At 31.3% G+C, this 22268-nt stretch overlaps 2 protein-coding genes across 2 annotated transcripts; both read left to right on the top strand.

Annotated features, from left to right (window-relative positions):
- Positions 1–4750: 4750 nt before the first annotated feature.
- On the top strand, positions 4751–16162 carry LOC141529839 (uncharacterized). The gene is made up of 9 exons (XM_074246554.1): positions 4751–5003; positions 5096–6432; positions 7352–7797; positions 8084–8332; positions 8521–8638; positions 9468–9634; positions 10098–10469; positions 15011–15199; positions 15734–16162. The coding sequence occupies exons 2-9, from the start codon at positions 6246–6248 to the stop codon at positions 16160–16162; spliced, it is 2157 nt and encodes a 718-aa protein (XP_074102655.1). The 5' UTR covers positions 4751–5003; positions 5096–6245.
- Positions 16163–18055: 1893 nt separating this feature from the next.
- Byn (T-domain transcriptional activator brachyenteron) lies at positions 18056–22172 on the top strand. Its single transcript, XM_074246316.1, has 6 exons — positions 18056–19038; positions 19150–19245; positions 19613–19856; positions 19928–20081; positions 20166–20360; positions 20859–22172. The coding sequence occupies exons 1-6, from the start codon at positions 18830–18832 to the stop codon at positions 21674–21676; spliced, it is 1716 nt and encodes a 571-aa protein (XP_074102417.1). The 5' UTR covers positions 18056–18829; the 3' UTR covers positions 21677–22172.
- The last annotated feature ends 96 nt before the right edge of the window (positions 22173–22268 follow it).

Genomic DNA, 22268 nt, shown 5'->3' with positions numbered 1-22268 from the left:
TAAAAATAAGTCAACAATAAAACAAGAAGACGTAGAATCGGAAACAGAAGAACTGTCAATAAACCAGCGTGAAGTTGATTCCTCGTCATCTTCGTCGTTGTCAAGAACCTCATCTTCTAGTTCGTCTACGTCTTCAAGGAAACAACTGATAGTCTTAACGACGTCATCAGACGGCATTAGCAATTGCGCAACAATTGAAAGTGACTCAAGAAAACGAAGAATTAATAATACTGATAAGCAGTCGTCATCTTCACGGAAACGTGACTCTTCTGTGTCAGTATCTGGAAAGATTTTAAAAGTTGATATTGGCCAGAAGCAAGTATCCGTCGACGCAGGCGCTTCTCAGTTTGGCGGGAAGTACTCCAACAGCAATGCACCGGGTAAAGCTAAAATTCCTCGTCCAGCAAATGCATTTATGCTCTTCGCAAATGAGTGGCGCAGAAAACTTGCCAATGAAAATCCGAGGGAATCCAATAAAGATATCAGCGTCAGGCTAGTCCTCTACTTACATTAATCCTTTCCTTAACCATTACTACTAATCACTCTTTTATTTACATCTTTTACTACTTAAAATCCTCTCCTTTGAGTCCTATGAGTCCTCTTTTACCCTTGATCCTTTGTATTCACTATCCAGGTTGGGAGTCCTGTGGAAAAATATGGAGAAAGACGCCAAAGAAAAGTACTTTTCCCTTGCGCGACAGGTCGACGCTGAGCACAAAAGAAAATATCCTGGTAAGAGTTTTTTTTTTTATCATTAATGGTTCATTTTAAAATGGCTTGATAGATGAGAGAAGATACAAAATGAAAAAGGTGGGTTGGGGAAACTCCAAAAAGGTAAAAAGTTAAATATTTGGTAAAATAAATAAAAAGCTTTTACGGTTATTGAAGAGCTTCTGTGCTTAAAGCGATGTGTAGAAAAAGAGAAACAGAATGAGAATGGGCATCAACGGAGTTGTATCAGAGGACAATTGGGTCGTTTGACAAGCCGGAGCCGTGCCTAGATTCTGAGTCATGCGTTATCTGTACCACTAATATATATCTATGTACATAAATATATATTTTAAAAGGTGCGCGCGGCGAAAAAATCGATAGGAACATCAAGAGGAATTAAACGCAGTTGCTCTTTCAAAATGATCAATGAAAACTACAATTGCATAAAACTACACATAACTTTGAGTCTTGGTTATGATAGATACTGGATACTGGATAAGCAATATCGGTTTACCGTAAAAACGGTTGGACATGTTCCAAACCATACCACGGATGTATCCAACGAGTGTAAAGAGATAAAAGATCGAGATTAGGCTGAAAGTTTTGATCAAAACAACGCGTTCTGTCTCAAAACAATGCTACCCATTGTTTTCGTCTCTGCGTTTGAAATTTGAGGTAGTCGGCAAGGTTTTTTTTTTTTTTAATCAAATTTTATTCTATGAAAAAAAAAAAAAAAAAAAAACAACTAGATACTTTAAAAAATCAACTGATTTAAATTAAAAAAAAATCTGTCTTTACTTTTTTTTTAATTTAATATATTAACATTATTCCTAACTTTATGTATCATAATTCAGCTCCAAAAAATCTCTATTGCCACTATATAATTCGTGGAAAATTCCTCGCACATCACCGATCAAGACAGTGATGAGATACGAGAACAAGACGAACTATACTGAACGTACCAATAAAAGAGACAAGGACTATGATTCAGTAAAACAGCAAAAGAGGGTTTATCGACACACTACCGGGACTTTGGGGTCATCGAGCTGTTTGCCAACTCGCGCCAAAAGCTTTAGAAGCCCTTTACCCTTTGCCCGTTTTAGCGACACCTACTCTTACACTATACATTCTACTACATTCGTCAGCGTGAATGTTGGTGTTAGTGTGAGTCAATAAGTTAAAGGGAAGATCGATTTATCCAACCCTAAACCGCGATGACGTGCTTTTAATAGTCCTGTCTGTGTCGTAACTCTGCTCGAGCGTCAAGCAATGTCACGGTCTTATTCCTTGTCCTCGCAGCTTCTATCCCAAAACTCATCAAATTCTCATTTAATTTAATCTTATCTGAAATACTTATCACGTAAATCAATTTCTTCGAGATAAAAATACGTTCTAGTTTAATGGAAGGAATAATCCACTGTGGAAATAAATAAAAAGTTTTATTTTATTACTTATATTGAGCTATAAATAATGAAACAATAATAATGAAAAAGAACCGGGTGGTAACTAGTAGAGTAGTAATCAATCAATCTAATAAAGTGATCAATATCCAACATATTAACGAACAACTAAAGTATCTCTACAAGGAATAAAAGGATTAACGACTGACTGTCGTACGTTCCTTCCTCTTTTACTTTCTTATATCTGCACATTCTGCGGTGGCGGATTGGTATGGTATGGTATGGTATAAGAATAGACGAGATCGAACACCGAGGGATGGAATGGGATAAAAGTGTAGTATACGTGTCGCGGCTCTTGGGGTTGAAAGATGCGGAGGCGTAAAGGAGGCTAAAGAACCGGTACACCAACACACCAGCATAAGCAAGCTCAACACCGATAGAACAGAAGTTTAGTCACAGCAACGCATAGTACACCAGCACAATCAAGGGTGTAAAGAACCTAAGTGGTGACGAAGAGTGAATCGTGTATATAACAGTAAGGTTTTTCGAGGGTCGTACAAAAAATACCGAAGAGTAGCATGGAGCAGAACGTCGAGGATGCACAAGGAAAACGCCGAGGAGCGAGGAGCAGAGTGAAAATTAAAGAGTAGGGGCCGTTCTCGAGGAGATTGGCGGCTTGCTGGCAAGCACAGGATGGCAAGAAAATGTAAAAAATAAAAAATAAAAAAGCTGGGGGAAATATTCCCTCTCGGTGAGCTAGAGGTTGTCGGGTGAGTGACGGGGGTCGGGGACCAGAGGTATTGATTGCGACGCGACTACGGTCATGCTACTTCTCTCTTCTCACTCGGTCGATCTCCTGCTCGCTTCTCTGACCGACAACTGCCGACTACAGGGTCGCATATATAACAGGGCCAGGCGCTCGATGTAGGTGGTTATAGTTACTCCAGGTGGAGGTGGAGGGTATTGTATGGCGGGCATGATAAAGCGCGAGCGCGAGCGCGGTGCTGTGATAACACGTTGTTTTCCACTAAGCTTATATTTATTATATATATATAATATCTTCAGGTGTTATGGTACTTTCTCAAAGGATTTTTATTTTTCTCCTCCTATGAAAATTTCAAAAATTCAATTTATCATTTTAATGTTTATTGGGTAAAAAAAACTCCATTATCAAATCTTAAAATTTTTGAAATTACACATTACAAAAAAAATGTTTAAACTAAAAATTACACCGAATTTTTTTTTAATGTGTAAGATATACATGTTTGGACAATACCATCAGCAGATCTTGACCATTTTTTGATTTTATTTATAAAATAAATTACACAGAAAAAAAAACTTCTTGCACCAAGAAAATTTTAAGATAGACACAAGTTATTTTGAAGCAAATTTATAATTTATAATTTATAATAATTATTAATGTGTTAATAAGAATAATCAGATGTCTCTTGATTTCAGTAAAGTTTAAAATAACAATGAAAAATCTATTTTTACTGCTCCTAAAACTGTAATTTGTTTGTAAACATTCCATAATATGGACCATATAATTTTAACGATGATACTCGTAATTGTTGGCATGTGCAACTGTGTACCCATAGACGAAAAAAAAAAAAAATATGTAGATCACAGTTTGTAGCAATGATGGGTCGTGGCGGCAAGTGAGAGAGTGCGTCTGGTTCTGGTATCTAGTATGGTGTAACTACGATCGGGTAGTAGCAGTATGCCCCAGCACTCTCCATATGGTGCTAAACTCATACTATTTATATAATACATAACAGTATAATACTAGTACTCGTGATAGTGTTGTCGATCGACCGAGAAAGAGGTGTATACAATAATATAATGGATGTTGAAGCTAAACAAGTACAGAGGATAGGACCAGTAGAGACAGAGATACAGAGAAGTGCATACTATAAGCGATACGAGACACGAGGAGAGCGAGTGAGAAAAGAGAGAATCCGGCCTGGCGCGTCACCGTCAGTAGCGGCGTGCATGCGTCGCGACGGTTAGACGGTATTGCGAGCAGAGGTAGAACTAGTGGAATTTTAGCAGTATAGAGTAGAGAGGAGAGCGAGAGTACCAAGGCGGGTTGCGGGTTGGGGGCTGGGGGCGGCAGAGTGTAAGAGTAGTGGAGAGAGACAGACTAGAAGCCAGCGAAATGTCAGGAAAACTACCAACGTCCTCCTGGTTATCTTGCTCGTCGTCGCGCCACGGCGGAGACCTACCTAGTGGGCGTTGTTATCACACCACCAGCTCCAGTAGTTTGTTGTCATCTAAGTTGTCATCATCTCCATTGACGAGGATCTCATCATCATCATCACCATCATTGTTATTGTCATCACCGGTGACTTTAAGGATTACCAGACTCAGCCGATTTGCCAGGACGTCAAACCCGAATTATTTTGCCAAATATCCGCCTGGGGAGAAGATGTCGTTGACCACCATCCACTATCCCAGTCACAGTATAGACTTGATTACACGCCGCTCAGTATGAGGGGGAAAATGGGGATGTCGATGTTCAGTTACCGCTTGCGTCTTCGACATTGATCTCCTATCACACATCACACACTTAACTGCTTTGCGTTATATATTACATTAACTGTATGTACATATTTTGTTCCACGACGACAACATAAACTCTATCAACCGCGAGTATCTTATATATTACCAAGAAAAGTTTGAATTGCAGACGAGATAAAATACTGCATCAAAACACACCATCAGTTAAGTGTGAAATTTTATTAAATATAAAATAAATAAATAATTAAAACCGGATATCGTGCATCGATAAAAATATAAATATTGATATTAAATAAATAAATGCTTAATATTTTATAATTGTGGAGGTAAATTACTTTGAAGATTTTAATAGATCAGTGATATCAAGGAAAGGTAGATATAGATAAAAAGTTTTATAATTAAATACAATACGGCGAAAAATATATTTATATAATTAAATCTTTTGATTTATTTAATATTTACAGTTGCAATTCCACGTGTGCAGTGAATGTTGTTGTTGTTATTTTTGTTATTGCTGAGAAGAATAGAAGAGATAAGAAGGAAGAAGTAGAAAACTAAGGATTTATATTTATATAAAAATAACCAATTAAATGTTAGCAAGTAAAGGATAAAAAAAGTTAAATGAAGAGGAAAATTTTAGTAAAAGGAAAAAGTGCTGGTATGTTTTATTTCGAGCGAATCGATTCCACACTGGTAACATCCTTGATAAAATATAAAATTTAGTTGGTGGTCGCGGTTTTTATCTGGTAGTGAAAGCTCGTGTAAGAGCTAAGAGCTGTTCGCACGGTACTCGTGTGACAACGGGGTAATCCCTTGGACAGAAAACTCTCCGTACCGGCGTCGTTGATCCCTTCAGCGTTGACCTCGCGCAACTTGGTTACAGCATCTGGCTGGTTGGCAGCCGAGCACACCACGCAGAGCCAGAGCCAGCTCTGAGGGATTGGAGTAGAGGGAGATCGATGCCTCAAAGACTGCTGCTGCTGCTGCTGGCTAGTTCAAGAGAATCCACGACTCTCGCGTCAATCTGTCAGCCGTTGAGCGGCAATCCACATCTAAACATCCCAGTGTGATAATGACTCGTTGGAAAATAATGCCGCCTGTTTTTAAATCTACTGCTAATACAAACGATAATAATTATTATTTTAAAAATATCAATCATACTGATAATAATAATAATAATAATAATAATAATAATAATAATAATAATAATAATAATAATAATAAAATTAAAATAATAAATAATTATAATAAATTAAAAATTACGGAAATAACAGCACAACTTGTCGTTATATAGTTTTGGCGGGTTTATTCCAACAACGCCGGTTCCGTTTTCGAGGGATGTTTTTGATGAGGGATTACAATACCAGTTTATAATTATTAACAACAAATCACTGGAATAATTAAAATACAGTGGCCAATTTCCTCGTATCTTCCATTGATAAAAAGTGTTTACGGATGCGGACGTTTAAAACTTTAAAAGCACTTCCTGTGTTAATCAACAATAATAAACAACAGATAAAGAATAATAAGAAATACAAATAGCAAGTTTAAAGTTTTTATTACGGATATTATTTATTGTTTGAAGATAAAGTTTGTTACTGTAATACAAGAAAGATGGATTGTTGTAATTACGTGCAACCGTATCACCCTGGACACGGTAATTTTTATCAGCAACAGCACTTTTGTTATGACAACATGACCGGCTACGCGACAACCTCCACGGCCTATGGTACGGCTCCGATTTCTGATTCGATCGAAGTTAATGCCCGATACGCCAGGCTCCAGGCTGCCTATCCGACAGGTAGTACACATTATAAATAATATGTTCACAGTACATCTTTGTTGTGAATATTTTGTTGTGTTTATCTGTTTGTTTTACCTGATTTTTTTTAATTGTTTTATAAAACACTGTTTAAAATTTTTCATTAAATTCCAGCAGAATTTGTGTAATAATTAAATAATTATTTTATTTATTGATGCAATATTACTGCAATATTCAAATTAATGATTTGAAATTAAAATTTTTATTTATTTATTTATTTATTTTTTTTTTTTTTTTTTTCCAGTAGAATAATATTTTTAAATTTAAAAGTTTGTAAAAAAAAAAAACTTAAATATTATTAAAGATTTTGTACTGTTAAGTTTAATTTTCTCCCTGTATCTATCACATAAGTTGAAAGAAAATATAATAGAACTGAACGGTATATTACATTAGTAAGTAGGTATGGTCAGTTAGAGGCAGACATAGACATCCGGACATCTGCAGATACTTGTCATTTAAATCCCAGTCGTTGTGTGCACTTTGTTAACATTTACTCAATTTATCGATTACAAGTCGGTATAATTTAATTGTTTTATTATTACCGTTCTCATTACTTTTATTATTATGTTCTATGAAATCCAGAAGTCCGGCAAATGTTTAAATAGTTTTAAGTTATTGTTATTTTATATACCTATATATGTATATTAGTTATTGTATTGATTAACGAGTTAACGATAAGTAATAATTCTAAAATCAATATCTTTTAATAGAAAGTCATGGAAATTTTTAATTGATCTAATTTAAAAAAAAAAAAAAAATTATCAATTAAATTTTTTATTTATTGATTTTATTGTTAAAAGTAGGAAAGGATGGAAGTAATATAACACAAGAATAATCGATTTTCTGGATAATATATAACATTATTTAATATTGTATTGTATTGTATTGTATTTTACAGATTACGTGTACAACCCGAAGGAAGCTCGACTTCGAAAAGCGATGCGTGAGCAGTGTCGCGAATTATCGCGGCAATCTATTCTTCAGAGTACAGTTACGACGACGAGCGGCAATGCCTCGGCAACTGGTGCAAATAGTACTAATGGATCTGTTGGCGAACGTGGAGTAGCTGGAGTTGGAGTTGGAGTTGGAGCTGGAAGCGGAGGTGGAGGAGGCGGAGGAGGAGGAAACAGGAGTGGAAGTGCCGGTGTTGAGATTTCGGGATCCGGTAATTTTCTAAGTCACCCAATGTCTTCTGGTGCGTCACCGGCCCCAGCAGCCGCAGTCAGTGTTTCTTCGTTACCTTCCAGCAGTTCAGGGTACAACTCCGGGAGGATCATCAACCCCTGGTTCCCGGTCGGTCACACCGGACCTGCTAGTCACATCAAGCCAATGCTCTCGCATCGGGTCAGTTTTATTTTTATTATTTTATTATTTTATTATTTTATTATTTAATTATTGTTTATTTATTTTTATTTCAGATACAGGAAATAAAAAACTTAAACATAAAAGTATAAATAAATATTTTATTTTTAGTTTTAAAAAAAATATCAACCCAAAAATAGACAGATAAAAAATATTGCGTAGATAAGAACGAATATTTTTTATCTAGTAAATATATATATATTGCCTGTTGTCAGTGTGATTCCGTTTGAACGTTATAGGAGGTTTAATATTAGATTATCGATTCCAGGTCATGCAGGCCCACCAGCGAACGTTCGATAAGACCAAAGAGGTTTTGAGAAAGCAACCCGAGTGCGCCGGTGCTTTTTCCGCAGCCTCCGCCGCGGCGGCGTCATGTTACCCCGGTGATTTTACTGTTCACGGAGCGCCCACGCAGGCGGCTAGCGACACGAGTGTCGGTGGCCTCGAGAGCAACGATTATTGTAGCGGTGGCGGTATCGGGGAATTCTCCGATGCCCAGAAGTGGCATCCTTACCAAGTAAGTGCCCCTAAATATGCAAATGGATCGATTGCATTGACATCATTATGTATTGCTAATCCTCTTTCTCCTCGTTCTCCTTTCTTTTACTCTATTTAATAATAATAATAATAATAATAATAATAATAATAACTAACTTTATTCTTTACCTATCAATTATTTACAATGCATTTATTTTAAATTCACAGAGTACCGCTGCTTATCATGCTAGAGGACCAATTAATAAAATGACAAGTCGTCATGCCATGCAAAGTATTAACACACATGGTCATGGACCCTGGAATCAATTTTGCGGCGTTCCATTGTGTGAGACATTTTTTATTTTATTTTTTATTCTTTTAACTTTTTAATTAAAGTGTTCAAAGAAAATATTGATTATTCCTGGCGGTCATATTACCGGAAAAACTTAAATGTCAGGGAATTATTAAGTTAAAGAACTGGAAAAATTTTTATTAATTTTTTTTTTTTTTTTTTTTTTTTTTTTTTTTTTTTAATGAGTAGAGTTTTAAAAAATATTCATCGGAGTTGTTATTTATTTAATGATTTAAGAATTAAACCGGAAAGAAACATTAGCTCTATTGAATCATACTTGATGTTTTATATATTTTGTCTTACTAATTTATTGCTTTATGTTTGGGCCCTATTTGGTATTTAATCTTAAATAAATAATCTCTTTTATGTAAACACATTTTATGAAGAGTAATTTTGTTTTATTCTGCGGGCTTTTTTTTCAAATAAAGTGTCGAAAATAAATATGTATTGAATACCATCATAGATTAAAGTTTGAATTCTGGCGTCATTGTAACAAGAGACTAAACGATAATACTCCACTTTAAAAGTACTAAACTTTCAAATTAGTCACGGGAAAAAGTTTGTTTATGAATTTGAAAAAATATAATAAATCATAGTCTATTGTAAATATTATACTTGGGTTGTAAAGTTTTGTTATTTAATGTGTGCAGGTTTTTAATATTATACTGCGTACTAATAAATAACTTAAAACTTTGAAGAAAGTATCATTTTACGTAGTTTCAAGTATAAAAATTTATTTTACAATTGATAAAGATTAAATAAATGAAAAAATTTTTAAAATTAGTAATTGCCATGTTTATTAATTTAAAAAATTAATTTTCAGTTTCTATGGCTGCCCAAAATCAAATGGTTCGTGGTCCGAGACACATGGTCTTCCTCCAAGACCAGCAAGAACGGCATTGTGGATATCCTGATGAAATGCCAATGAATTATATGACTAATAAAATAGATAGTCATAGATTGCAGCCTAGTTACACGCAAAATTATCAAGTAATATATTTATTTATTTATTTTTATTAAGTAAATATTTTTTTTTTGCAATCAACAGTATAATATTTATACAAATCAAGTAAAATATAAAATTAAAAGCATTAAATTTTTATCGATAAAATAAAAGTAGCATGAAAAGTAACCGTTACTAAGTTTAACGAGCAAAAAAAAGTCTATCGACTAATTTATTGTTGAGCGACGGCATTAATTTTTAACAAGATAAACATCAAGATTTCTTAAGTTAATTAGCTAACTTTTTTATTAAGACTTTTTTTCTACAAAGTTTAAACTCTTTCCTTGCAACTCAAAGCTTTTACGACCTTTGAAGTCTAGTAAATTAGCACAATTTTTGTTCTTGTCGTTAAAAAAATTAATTGACTCGTAGCCATAGTTAATTAGATGAAATAAAACAATGAGCCTCGAAATAGAATAGTGAATAATATTAAATGAATAAATTCAGCAGGAAACCGAAAAGTGTATTGAAGATGGACCCAGGTGGGAGCCGCCTTCTGCCGAGCCGGCGTTAACAAACTTGGTGAGCTCTCCCCGGGAGCAAGAGCGTGAACGAGTTAGAGAAAAGCACCCGCCGAAAAAGGAGGAGCCTAACAATAAGGAGTATCAAGAGAATGTTGAACCGCAGACAAAAACTCCGCGAAAACAACCTCTCCCGGGGTTCCATCAAGCTTTTGGTTCCACGGAGATCGGAAGGTTCTCGAGATCCGAATTTTTCGCCAGCATGGTAGGCGATAATAATGTCAGCTGCTCTGGAAGTGTCACCAGCAGCACCAGTAGCAGCGCAATTGGGGTCGGAGTTGTCGGTAGTAATAGTAACGGAGTAAGTAAAAATCGCAATTCTAGTATCGATACGTCGTCAGACATCAACAGTCAGTCGTCAAGAGTAGATTCAGTAGATCTTGAATCATTGTCAAACCCGTCGGATGACGCTGTTACCAGCGACGATGTTGATAATACGTCACCGAATAATTTTAATAGCTTGTCTAGTTTGTCGACGATGACGAGCCACTTCGACAGTGTCAGAACAACAATGCCCAGGTGGCATAGTCCTTACATTAGTGCTATAGGCAGTCAAATATAATTTTATTGTTCACATTATTTATATTTAGTAATTACTACCCGTGGAAAAAAATTGTGGAATTCCGCAGGTAATCCACTGAATATTATGTGGAAGTCATATTTTGACACAAATATGAATTCAAAATTAATTCCGGATGAATATACAAAGATAGTTCTAGTGATAGATTGTATGAAAAATTTTATAGGTACTCAGTAAAAAATTTTGCGTCATTGCGTCAAAAAATTTTGGGTTAAAATTTTTATGTTAAATATTTAACATTAGTTTGTGTTGATTTACGTGATTTTATTATTGCATAAAAGCTACTGTTCTCACAATTTACAACACAGTTGTCGTTATAATCACAGAAACAAATTATTGTAAATTTTTAACTGTAACTTAAGAATATTTAGGATAAATTTTACGTATAAAATATTCTTACAAATCAATTTCATATCTCAAAACTTATTTATATTTGTGTCAAAACATGACTTCCACATAATATTCAGCAGATCACCTGCGGAATTCCGTAACTTTTTTACACGGGAAAGTTTAATTAATTAATAATATCATAATTATCATTTATAACGATATGATGGTGATTAAAATGATAAAAGTTTTAAGATAAAATTTATGCATATTGCATTTTATTGACATTGATATATGAGTTGTCATGTGTATCGTAGACTTATCATGTTAACATGAAACTTAAAAATAATAAAATATATATATATATATATATATATATATATATATATATATAAATATAATATATATACTGTCTTTTTAGACACGAAATTGTGAGTTATATCATGTGAACTCGATTCCAATTAGGTGATACATGAAAATATACATATGTAATATATATATATATATATATATATATATATATATATATATGTTTCGTTGAAAGTTTATATGAGACAGACAACTTTATAATAATTGAAAGATTTTTATTTAAGGGTACTCTTAGACGGTATCCTCTTTTTTTATTAAATTTAATGATCTTGAAATATTTTAGCTGTATTGTAATTTTATTATTAAATTAGTATTTTTTTTTTTTTTTAATTTTTATTAAGCCATGAAACAAGTACTGGCTTATCAAAGTTTATAGTTTCCAGAGCTTTCACCAAAGATATTCATTACATTTCATCTTGATAAATCTTTCAATAACTTTTTTTTTTTTTTTATTAAAAAGATTACTTTAAATAAATCCGCGTTTTATAAATTTTTTGGAGCTTAACGCAGTTGTGAGTTTAAAAGAGATAAATTTCATTGTAGCAAAAATTGGCTATCAAAATTGTGCCTTTCGATGGACTGGATATATATCTAAGTATTAACGATAGTTAGATGAGAAAATATATATGAAAATAAAAAAAATGTTTAGAACCAAAAATATTAAAACAAATTTCATCATTTTCTCAATAAAATGTCTGTCTGTTTGGTAATAATTACACATTATTTATTTTAATTGAAAATACTTTAACAACAAATTAATCAAAGTTTTAAAAAATATATTTATCTAGATGCTAGTTGTTTCAAATTAAATGAGTTTTCCATTGCAGATAATTCAATAGCGCCTGACTATTTTAAAATGTTTTAATACTTGATAAATAAATAAATAAATAAATAAACAATAAACAAACCAAACATAAACTGCTGATATCGAAAATATAAATATTAATGAATAAATATATTATTTTCGAGCAACAATGTACGTACGTATATTTAAAAATAAATAAATAAATAAATTAGATAGATCAATTATATGATGTCTATTAATAAATTGGATAATTGAATAAAAATTTAATTAAACCCATTGGGCGTTTCTCTGTCAAGTAATGTTCATTATATGTGATCTTTATCAATTATAACATTAAAAAAATTAATATAATTATATGACGATAAATTTACAAGTACATAATTAATTAAAAAATTAAATTAATTCGCAAGAATGTTTTTAATTAATTGTTTAGATTAATTACGGTAATAACTTGACATTGAAAATTCTTTGGTGTTACTATGGATAATTAAAAAAAAAAAAAAGACAGCATGAATCTTGTTCAATAAAATAATCAAAATTTGGAGCATTCATATTATATATAAGTATAAGTAAATAAATATGTTAACAATTTATTGTTAATAAGTTTAACTAATATTTATTATCAAAGGATTAAATATGTGATAAAAATATAATTTTAAGCATACATATAAATATAAACATATATATATATATATATATATATATATATATATATATATATATATATATATATATATATATATATATATTATGTATGTATATTTATATTTATATATATGAATATATTATATATACAAGGAAAATATAAATTAATAAGTAGTAGTAACATAATGGACGAAGAAAATCTTAGAGTGAATATAAAATATTAGCGAAATGTTACGTGCATAGAGCGGAAGGTGAGAGGGTTAAAAAATCAATTTCACATACATTAGATGTGTAAAGTATCATTATAAAATATTGATTTTTATTCCGTACAACCATTTACGTTCAATAACCCATCGTCTACTTATAATGGGACCAACTTTTTTATTTACGTCTTTCGCTTCACCATTTATTAATCAATAAATTAAATTTTAGCATGTAAATTTATTCAAATGGTTGAATTATGATGATGATAATAATAATAATAATAAGTAAATTTAATACTTATTGGCAGCTTTATCGGTTGACACGAGGGCACGTGAATATTTTTTTTTTTTTTTTTTTTTTTTTTTTCCAAACAAAATTTAATCTTTTATTTATGAATCAATAAAGTTAAAAAATTTTCTGTAGAAATTGACCAAAAAAAATTATGTTATTTTTAACGCCTGTCAAAAATATATATAAATTTTTAATTTAAATCTTGACGAAATTAAAATAAAATTTAAATTAAATTTTGTGAAAGTACTATGAAGTCTATTAATGGAATAATTAAATTATTAAAGCTCAATATCAATCAACGATTATAGAAAAAAAAATTTATCAGGCTTAAAATTAAGTGGAGCTTTTACAAATTTAAATAATAAATATATCGAATGATGAAAAAAAAAAATATCACAAACTACTTGAATATCATATCATTCAGAATCTAAAAAGTAAAGTACAATTTAAAAGTGTTTTGATTGTTAATTAATAAAAATTGATCTTCACAAATCTACTAAATAAAAATAAATAAAAAATTTTGGTACTATAACTATAATATAGCTTAAAACGTAGCCTCGTGTGAACGATTAATAATATTTAAAAGCACAAAATTAGTATCGAGTATAAAGATAAAAAAAGTAGAGATTTAAATTTGCGAATAATAAATTTGCTTGAGTAATCATAAAGATAAAATTAACAATTCTTGGCTTTATGAAGAATAAAGGTGGAGCTAATTGACTACCTGAGGTGTCCCATCAATAAATAAAATTCCGCCGATAATAAAGTATCAGAACAAATTGGTGCTGTTTATTAACTTTTAAATTATTTTTAATTTTATAATATTATTGTATCTTTTATTAGTACAATAATTTTATTTTATTGGTCACAATTATTATCATTTGAATTCCCAATTTGGTTGTATGAATTATCGTATATGGATAATAAAAGGCGCACGACGCATTATTTATACATATAGATAAATGAATGACTTATAATTAATTAAAGTAAATAATTATTATTAAATGTAATATTTAAAATGAGAGGATAACCTTCCTCCAAATCCGTCCAGTGTCTGATTTGGAGCAAGGATCGATTAGAAAATTTTGAGCGGCTATCAAGAGATCTTCCATAGATTAGAAAATAATAAAAATAAATGTAATACTTATTTGAGTGATTAAAAAAAAAAATTAAAAAATTAATTATTTGGCAGTTGTGTTTAACAAAAACATGTTTTATTGTTAACGAGCACAATTATATAAAATCAAGTTGAAACTTTAAATAAGATTGTTTAGTGCCACATTTAAAAATAAAAAACTAAATTTATTACAATGTCATCGTTGCTCCCACAATTAAAACTATATACTTAGCGAGAAAAATCAATTATTAAATAATAGATATTCAAAATAATACAGCCTAGTTTAGTTAGTATCTCTAAATAAACGAGTCCGAATAACAGAAATATAATTATTTTAAACAAATAAAATCTGTCACTTGTCAGTGCTGTTTGTTCCATTACACACTACTCAATGACATAATTGTGACAAGATATCAAAAACATTTATATATAATATATATAAATAATATCAATGATTTAAAAAAGCTACTGTTTATTATAATTTATTTGTCTTTTCCCTCTCAGCTGATTCCCGATGGCTATCTTCCTGTTTCTATGTTTCCGTTCCATCCTGCCTCCTCTAATAATTTAAGAAGCGGTATATCTATTCCACGGGGTCATTCCGCGGCTAAAGAAATTATTTTGCCAAGTGATTGTTACTGGATTGCGCAGAATGTTGGGTACCCTGTTACTAATATTTCAGATCCTAATTCGGTAATTATATTTGCTATAAATATTTTTAGGAAGTTCAATCGCTTTGCATATTAATTAAAATCATCGAAATTTTTGGTAATTATTTACAAATGGGGTCAACCCCATTTTGGGTTATAACTAAGTGAAAAATTTTTATTTTGCTTATTTTTATGGCGCATTTATGATAAAAAAAATGTCGTGAAAGGAAAAAATAAAGATTTCAATAAATTTTTTTTGCCTTTAAAAATTGGAATTAAAAATTGGCTTTCATATTTTTGGATAAAATTTATATTTTATCTTTTTTCAATGTTTTCTTGATCTATTTAAAAAAAAAAAATTAAATTAAATAGAAATTTTAATAAAAAAAATCAAAATTAAAATAGTAGACCCCACTTGTAAATAATTACTAAAAATTATTTAAAAAATTGCATTCATAGTTTTTTACAACTTCTAAACATGGAATTATTTTTTTTCCTATAATTTAGTTGTTAAATTTATAATTTAATTTATCAATCCATTAATTAACATAAATCAATTACTAAAATAAAATTTTAGAACTATGTAACATTTTTGGAAGTGCCTCGAATGAACCATGAGTGGATCCATCACCCAAATGCAATACAAGTGCCTCCAAATTACGCTCCCTTAATTGAGCGACCGTCTTTTGTGTATCAAGACACACGAATCCACCCTGAAGCATCGAGACAAGCCAATCAATCACCGGATAAAAAATCTTCTGATAGTGACACCAGCTACTCCAGTGTTAACAGTTTGCTTTATTCAGCTTCCGACAAATTTAACTCGGGCAATAAAAAAGACCCACTAATAAAAGAAGATACCGAAGAAAACGACGAAGAACAAGAAGAAGAAGAAGAAGAAGAAGAAGAAGACGATGACGAAGATGATGATGACGAAGATTATAATGAAGAAGAAGAAGACGATGATGAAGATGAAGATGACCATTCAATTAATATAACTTCATAATTTTTATTTATTACTTTTTCTAATTTAAAAATATTATTTTATTGCATTTAATTTGTTCAATTAAAAAATATTTTATTGCATAAGTTTTGATCTTGAATGTTAATTTTATATTTACACAGTAAAAAAATTTGCGTGATTGCGTCAAAAAATTTTGTGTTAAAAATTTAACACTTTTATGTGTAAATTTTACACTTTTGTGTTAAATTAACGCAAAGAAAGTATCAAATTAACACAAAAAAATGTTAAATTAATAAAAAAAAGTGTTAAATTCACGTAAAAAAGTGTTAAATATTTAACAAAAAAATTTTTAACAAATTTTAAAAGCCGTCGGTGGGGTAATCGTTGTTGAGCACGAGGAAAAGATAGGATTTTATATGACGGCGGCATACTTCAAATATAATAGACAGTATAAATGAAAAATGAATACCAGTTGGATAAGTCGGGTACGGGTTATTGCCCACCCATCACAAGTTCAGACTCACACTCATCAGCGTGATTATCATCAGCATCGTCAGATCTCCACAGCATCTTAATATAAATATAAAATTCCCGTCTTTTTTTCTTTAATATTATATCTTCAATCTACAATAACACATTAAATAGAAAAAAAATATATTTATATCTGTATTCTGTATTATTAAAAGAGAGACCGACGGGCGTCGGTCAGGTGTCGTAAAAATTTTACTCGGGCACTGCGTAACATTAAACACTGATTAACCCAAGAATTTTTATGGCACACACCTGAACCCGGGTAACCGCATACATCTTATTGTTGATTGTTGACGGGTTTGTTTGTTCTATCTATGCACAGATAAATTTTTTTTTTTTTTTTTAGTTTACTTAACAATTAACATTTTAGTATTTATCAAGCATTAATAATACATTTCTATTTTAAAATAAAAATTAAAATTAAAAAAAAAAAAATAAATTAAGTGTTTTTGTTTTACACGACGAATCATTCGAGGAAAGTTCATAATATAACTGATATTTCGTAAAAATTTTAAATTACATGAACAAATATTAGTGAACAGTTACTCAAAAAATAAATATAATATTATTTGAAACAACCGCTCGCAGCCAGTCAAACACCGAAAAAATATACTTAAATTTAATTTTATTCTGTTGATTTTTTTCATTTATTTCCTTTTTAAATTTTTTTTATTCTCAATTTACTTTTAACACTTTTGTTTCATTTAATTAAACATCCATTAGTTATACTACTTTAATATTCATTTTTACTCAATTTTATCTTTGTTAATTTATCATTATTAATAATTACAATTAGTTATTAATTTCAACATTGTATAAAGTAAATTTAATTTAATAATTAGTCAATAGAATGAATAAAAAATTTGTTAAATATTTTTAAAAAATTATAAACGGGTGTTTTGCATTCTATTGAAAAATTTATATAAAAATCACTTACTTTTTGTAAAAAAAAAAAAAAAAAAAAAAAAAAAAATTGTTTTTACACTGTAAACACTGATTAACAAGCTTTATAAACAAAACTAAGAAAAACAAACCAATGAATCATTAGTAAATAATAAAATTTTCTATTTTTCACAAAAATCACAAAAATAATAATCAGTGTAAAAAAAAGCTCCTGAATATTTGAATTTAACAAAGATTATCGCGGATTTCCAAAAAATTTTTAACAAAACTAATAGCCGGTACCGTAACCAAACCAGCAACCAGCGACCAGTAGTATAATGGGCGGCGACTTCCTGGTTTATTTAGTACAGTACCTTGACTGCAATAGTTTTGGTGTAGAGCACGTAGTTTAACTAATCCGAAGGTGCTGTATTGGCTAAAGTTTAAGAGGAAAAGGCGTGTCAAGTTCTCGGTTAAAACGATCTTTCATCCAATAAAAATTCTCACAGGTGTACCAGCAGGTGAGAACCAATGGTCTTCCAGGTCGGCCATACACGCAAGCCCTAAATGATCCTAATAACCGGTAATTATCACTTGTATCTCGGTCTTGAAGCTACAACCAGAGACAGAGAGTGGGTGGCTGATTCAGTGGATATGACACGTCATACCATCTCGACCAGGCTACTCGGGAGTCCTCGATTCTTCACCAGCTAGTGTGAAATATCGCGACCAAGTGTTACAACCGTATCTTGCTTTACATTCGGTCTCACTTTTACTTGTTGTGTACTGATACAAGAGTTACTTTTAAATACGTCATCATCATCATCATCCTTCTGATCGTGGTTGATGTCTGGTAATGTACTAGAAGACATTACTCGTTTTGTTGATGATAATTCTCACCACAACAGACATATAAAATGTTAATACTCACATTTATCAAAAATACATGTATTTATGGAAGATATTTAAACAAATTAAACGCCAACTGAGTAGTAATTATTTTGTTTAGTCAAGTGTTAGTGTATTGCCGTAAAACGGCCCGAGGCAATTATTAAATCACATTTCTAATTGATAAATTCATCAAATAATAACAATTATGTGAGTTATCGTTAAGTATATATTTGTTAGTATACATAGATAAGAATTATTTGTTTTTACAAATAAAACTTTGGTGTAAAAGAAAAATAAACGTAGGTGTGGGAGTTTAGCGCTTTAAAATTCAATTTTTATATTAATTATTACTGTTATTACAAAAAAAAAAAAAAAAAAAAAAAAAAAAAAAAAGAGTTGCAAAAAATGCAATCAACCACGACCCTAGATCTTGAGGCATCTACCGGCAGATCGTCTGGCTGCTGCGGAGATGGCGACCACCGAGGAGCTGAAGATGATGATGACCGCTCAGAACGCGCGAGATCCTGCCAATTGTCTCTCTCGCTGGAGGATCGCGAGCTCTGGACCAGGTTTCAGACTATCACCAATGAGATGATTGTTACCAAAAATGGAAGGTAAAGTTTTTGAATTTTTTTTTTTAATTTTTTTTATCTGTTTTCAAGTAGTCTTTGGTTTCGGTGGTCGTAAAAATAAAAATTTAGTAAGGAAATTATCTTTTGTTACAGACGGATGTTTCCAGTTGTAAAAGTTGTTGCGAGAGGTTTAGAACCGGCGGCGATGTATACCTTGCTTCTGGAATTTGTACAGATTGATCCTCACAGGTAGGAATTTATGTATTTGAATAATTGTAAGATTTTTTTTTATGTAAGGGTAAAAAACGCTTTTTATAAGTTAAATTATATAATGTTATCTTTTTAATTAATTATTTTGCTTATTTTCATGTATTTTATGATTAATAATTTAATTTACATTAATAATCATAAATTTTCACAGAAATTTCAATTTTTACACCACTTAAATCATATAATTTATATTATTAAGAGAATAAACTAAATTTTGTGGCCAGTGATTTTTTTTTAATATTAAATTTAAATTATCTATTAAATAAACAAGATCCTAGAAAGTAAAAAAAAAAAAAAATTAATAAATAACAGGATAATGAACTTTAAAATTTTATTTGTAAAATAGATGGAAATATGTGAACGGTGAATGGGTACCAGGTGGTAAAGCTGAAGTAGCACCACCAAATCCAATCTATATCCATCCGGAGAGTCCAAATTTCGGCGCCCACTGGATGAAAGAAGCAATATCATTCGCAAAAGTCAAGCTCACTAACAAGTCAAACGGCAATGGCCAGATAATGTTGAATTCTTTGCACAAATACGAGCCCCGAGTGCATTTAGTTCGCGTCGGTGCTGAAGAACAGCGAACGGTATTATGAGTTAAAAGAGTTTGGAAAATAAAAAAAAAAAAAATAACTAATCAATTTAATTAATTTTGTAGGTTCTGACATACAGATTTCCTGAAACACAATTTATCGCCGTAACTGCGTATCAAAATGAAGAAGTTACAGGATTGAAAATAAAATACAATCCCTTCGCCAAGGCATTTTTGGATGCTAAAGAACGACCGACAGATCAGCAAACATATCCTCAATGTATGATTTTATTTATTTTTTTTTAATTGTTTATTAATTGCCGCCTTTGAATTAAATTATTTGTTTTATTTATTATTGATTTAGACACAAGCGCTTGGTTTTTACCTCAACCGGCAATGACCTATGAATACGCTCCACCGTCGGCGATAGCAATGACTCAAAGTCAAGTACCTAATTCATCGTGTAATCTGTCAAATACTTGTACAGTCTCACCAGGAAGTCATAAAAGTTCTTGTAGAACGTCACCTTATACTATTAGGCATAAATATCTTCAAGAAGGTGAATATTATTATTTTTTTATTTTATCATCTTTATTTTTAAGAGAATAAGAAAAATTTTGTCTCGAGAGTAGGAGGCATATGATAAAATCGGTTAATTTTTTTTTTTTTTTTGGTGAATTTTTGCCTTTTCAAGGTTTCACATCATTCTCACCGATAGTTAATTTATTATGATAAATATTTAGGCTGCATTCGAAAATGCTCCATCTCTAGATTCATAATTAGAAAATGACCTTGTATCTGGTGAATTATTGACATTTTTAAAGATATAAGCTCATCCCGACATTACACTCATCGAAACCTTTCATTTGAGTACCCACATAATTTTTTCATATATTTATATATTTTATATATATGTATATATGAAAAATATATCAAAAATGCATGTGGGTACTCAAATGAAAGCTCTTGATGAGTGTAACATCGGGATGAGCTTATATCTTTAAAAATATCAATAGTTAAGAAATGACGTAATAAAAATAAATTTTTCTGTTTATAGAAGAAAATGTCGATCCCTACGGTACAGTACCACTTCTTCACTCAGCATACGTAACAAGTAATTGGTCACCCAGAAGTCCTGAGCCTTTACCAGCATTGCCACAAGAATGGCCAGCGTCGCCTCTACCATCGCCAACTTCCTCATCACCGGCACCTTACACCCACCTGTCTCCACTCGGAAGACCAGGCAATTCATCAACGGTGCCCACTACCTGCACATTTTACATTCCCCAAGCTTGCAACACGACCCACGAACACGAATCGTCGAATTGGCTGCATCCTGGGATGTCCGATCAAGTGACCCAGCAGCAACAGCAACAGCAGTCTTACTTGAACCTGAACCTCCACCTGCATCACCAGTTACCGAGTTACTCTCCTCGTGGAACTACTCTTCAGGTTCTCCAGCAAGCCAATGACATCACGCAGCATTCAACCGGACAGGAACACACGTACGACCATCAGGGATACCATCAGTCTTCAGATCAAAATCACCCTGACCAGACTCATCTGCTAGAATTGCACTCTCAGAGCGAATCGACTTCGGCTATTTCTGGCGATCAATATGACCCCAAGACTCACAATCAAAATCATAGTCATAATCATGATTTAACTGGCTATCAGGATAATCAAGACAATGACACGCGAGTGAGCGAAGCCAGACGCTATGTTACAAGTGTAATCGATCATCGACACCCGGTAGTTTCTCCAGCAGCTGCTTCTGCGACTGCTGTTAGCAATCAAAGAGATCCAGGGGATGGAGATAATCAAACTTGGACTCCGCTAACTCCATCCCCGGTCACACAAAACTCCAGTATTTGACAAAATAACTTTTTTACAATACAATTCATTGTTTTGTGTTTTTAAAGATAAAAGTTACAAGATATAGGATGTAGAAAATAATAATTTTATTTTTAATATAGCGGCTGCTCAATTTTAAAACACAGTAGCTGACAATTTTGAGATTTTTTAAAATTTTTATTACTAAAAAAAAGTGATGGAAAATTTGATTTACGAGTAGAAAATACTTAAATATAAATGTTTAAAAAAAAATACTTTAAATTAAGATCTAAAAGTTATAATAAATGCAGCTATACTAAAAAAAATCAGGTATAAAAATTTTTCAGTTACTGTGTTTTAAAATTGAGCCGATAGGGTAAAAGACCCCATTACTGACACTTTCTTAGATTTTGGTACTTATTCAATTAATGAAATCATTAATTTCAATAATGAATATATTATTTATAATCTTTAAGATTTTTAGATCAAAAAAAATTTTTATTTTTATTCCAGATAGAACATTTTTTCATTGAAAGAAAAAGTGCCACTAATGGGGTCTTTTACCTTAATAATTTTAAATTAAAATTATAATCAACTTGATTAATAAAATTCCGTCCGTTAAAATATTAATTAT

Source organism: Cotesia typhae, unplaced genomic scaffold (assembly GCF_013202065.1).
Source record: "Cotesia typhae breed Kobodo isofemale line unplaced genomic scaffold, CoteBio_Ctyphae contig_48, whole genome shotgun sequence".
In the NCBI taxonomy this organism is placed as follows: Eukaryota; Metazoa; Arthropoda; class Insecta; order Hymenoptera; family Braconidae; genus Cotesia; species Cotesia typhae.
The sequence above is the reverse complement of the archived record's forward strand: the minus strand, read 5'-3'. Positions and strand labels throughout refer to the sequence as shown.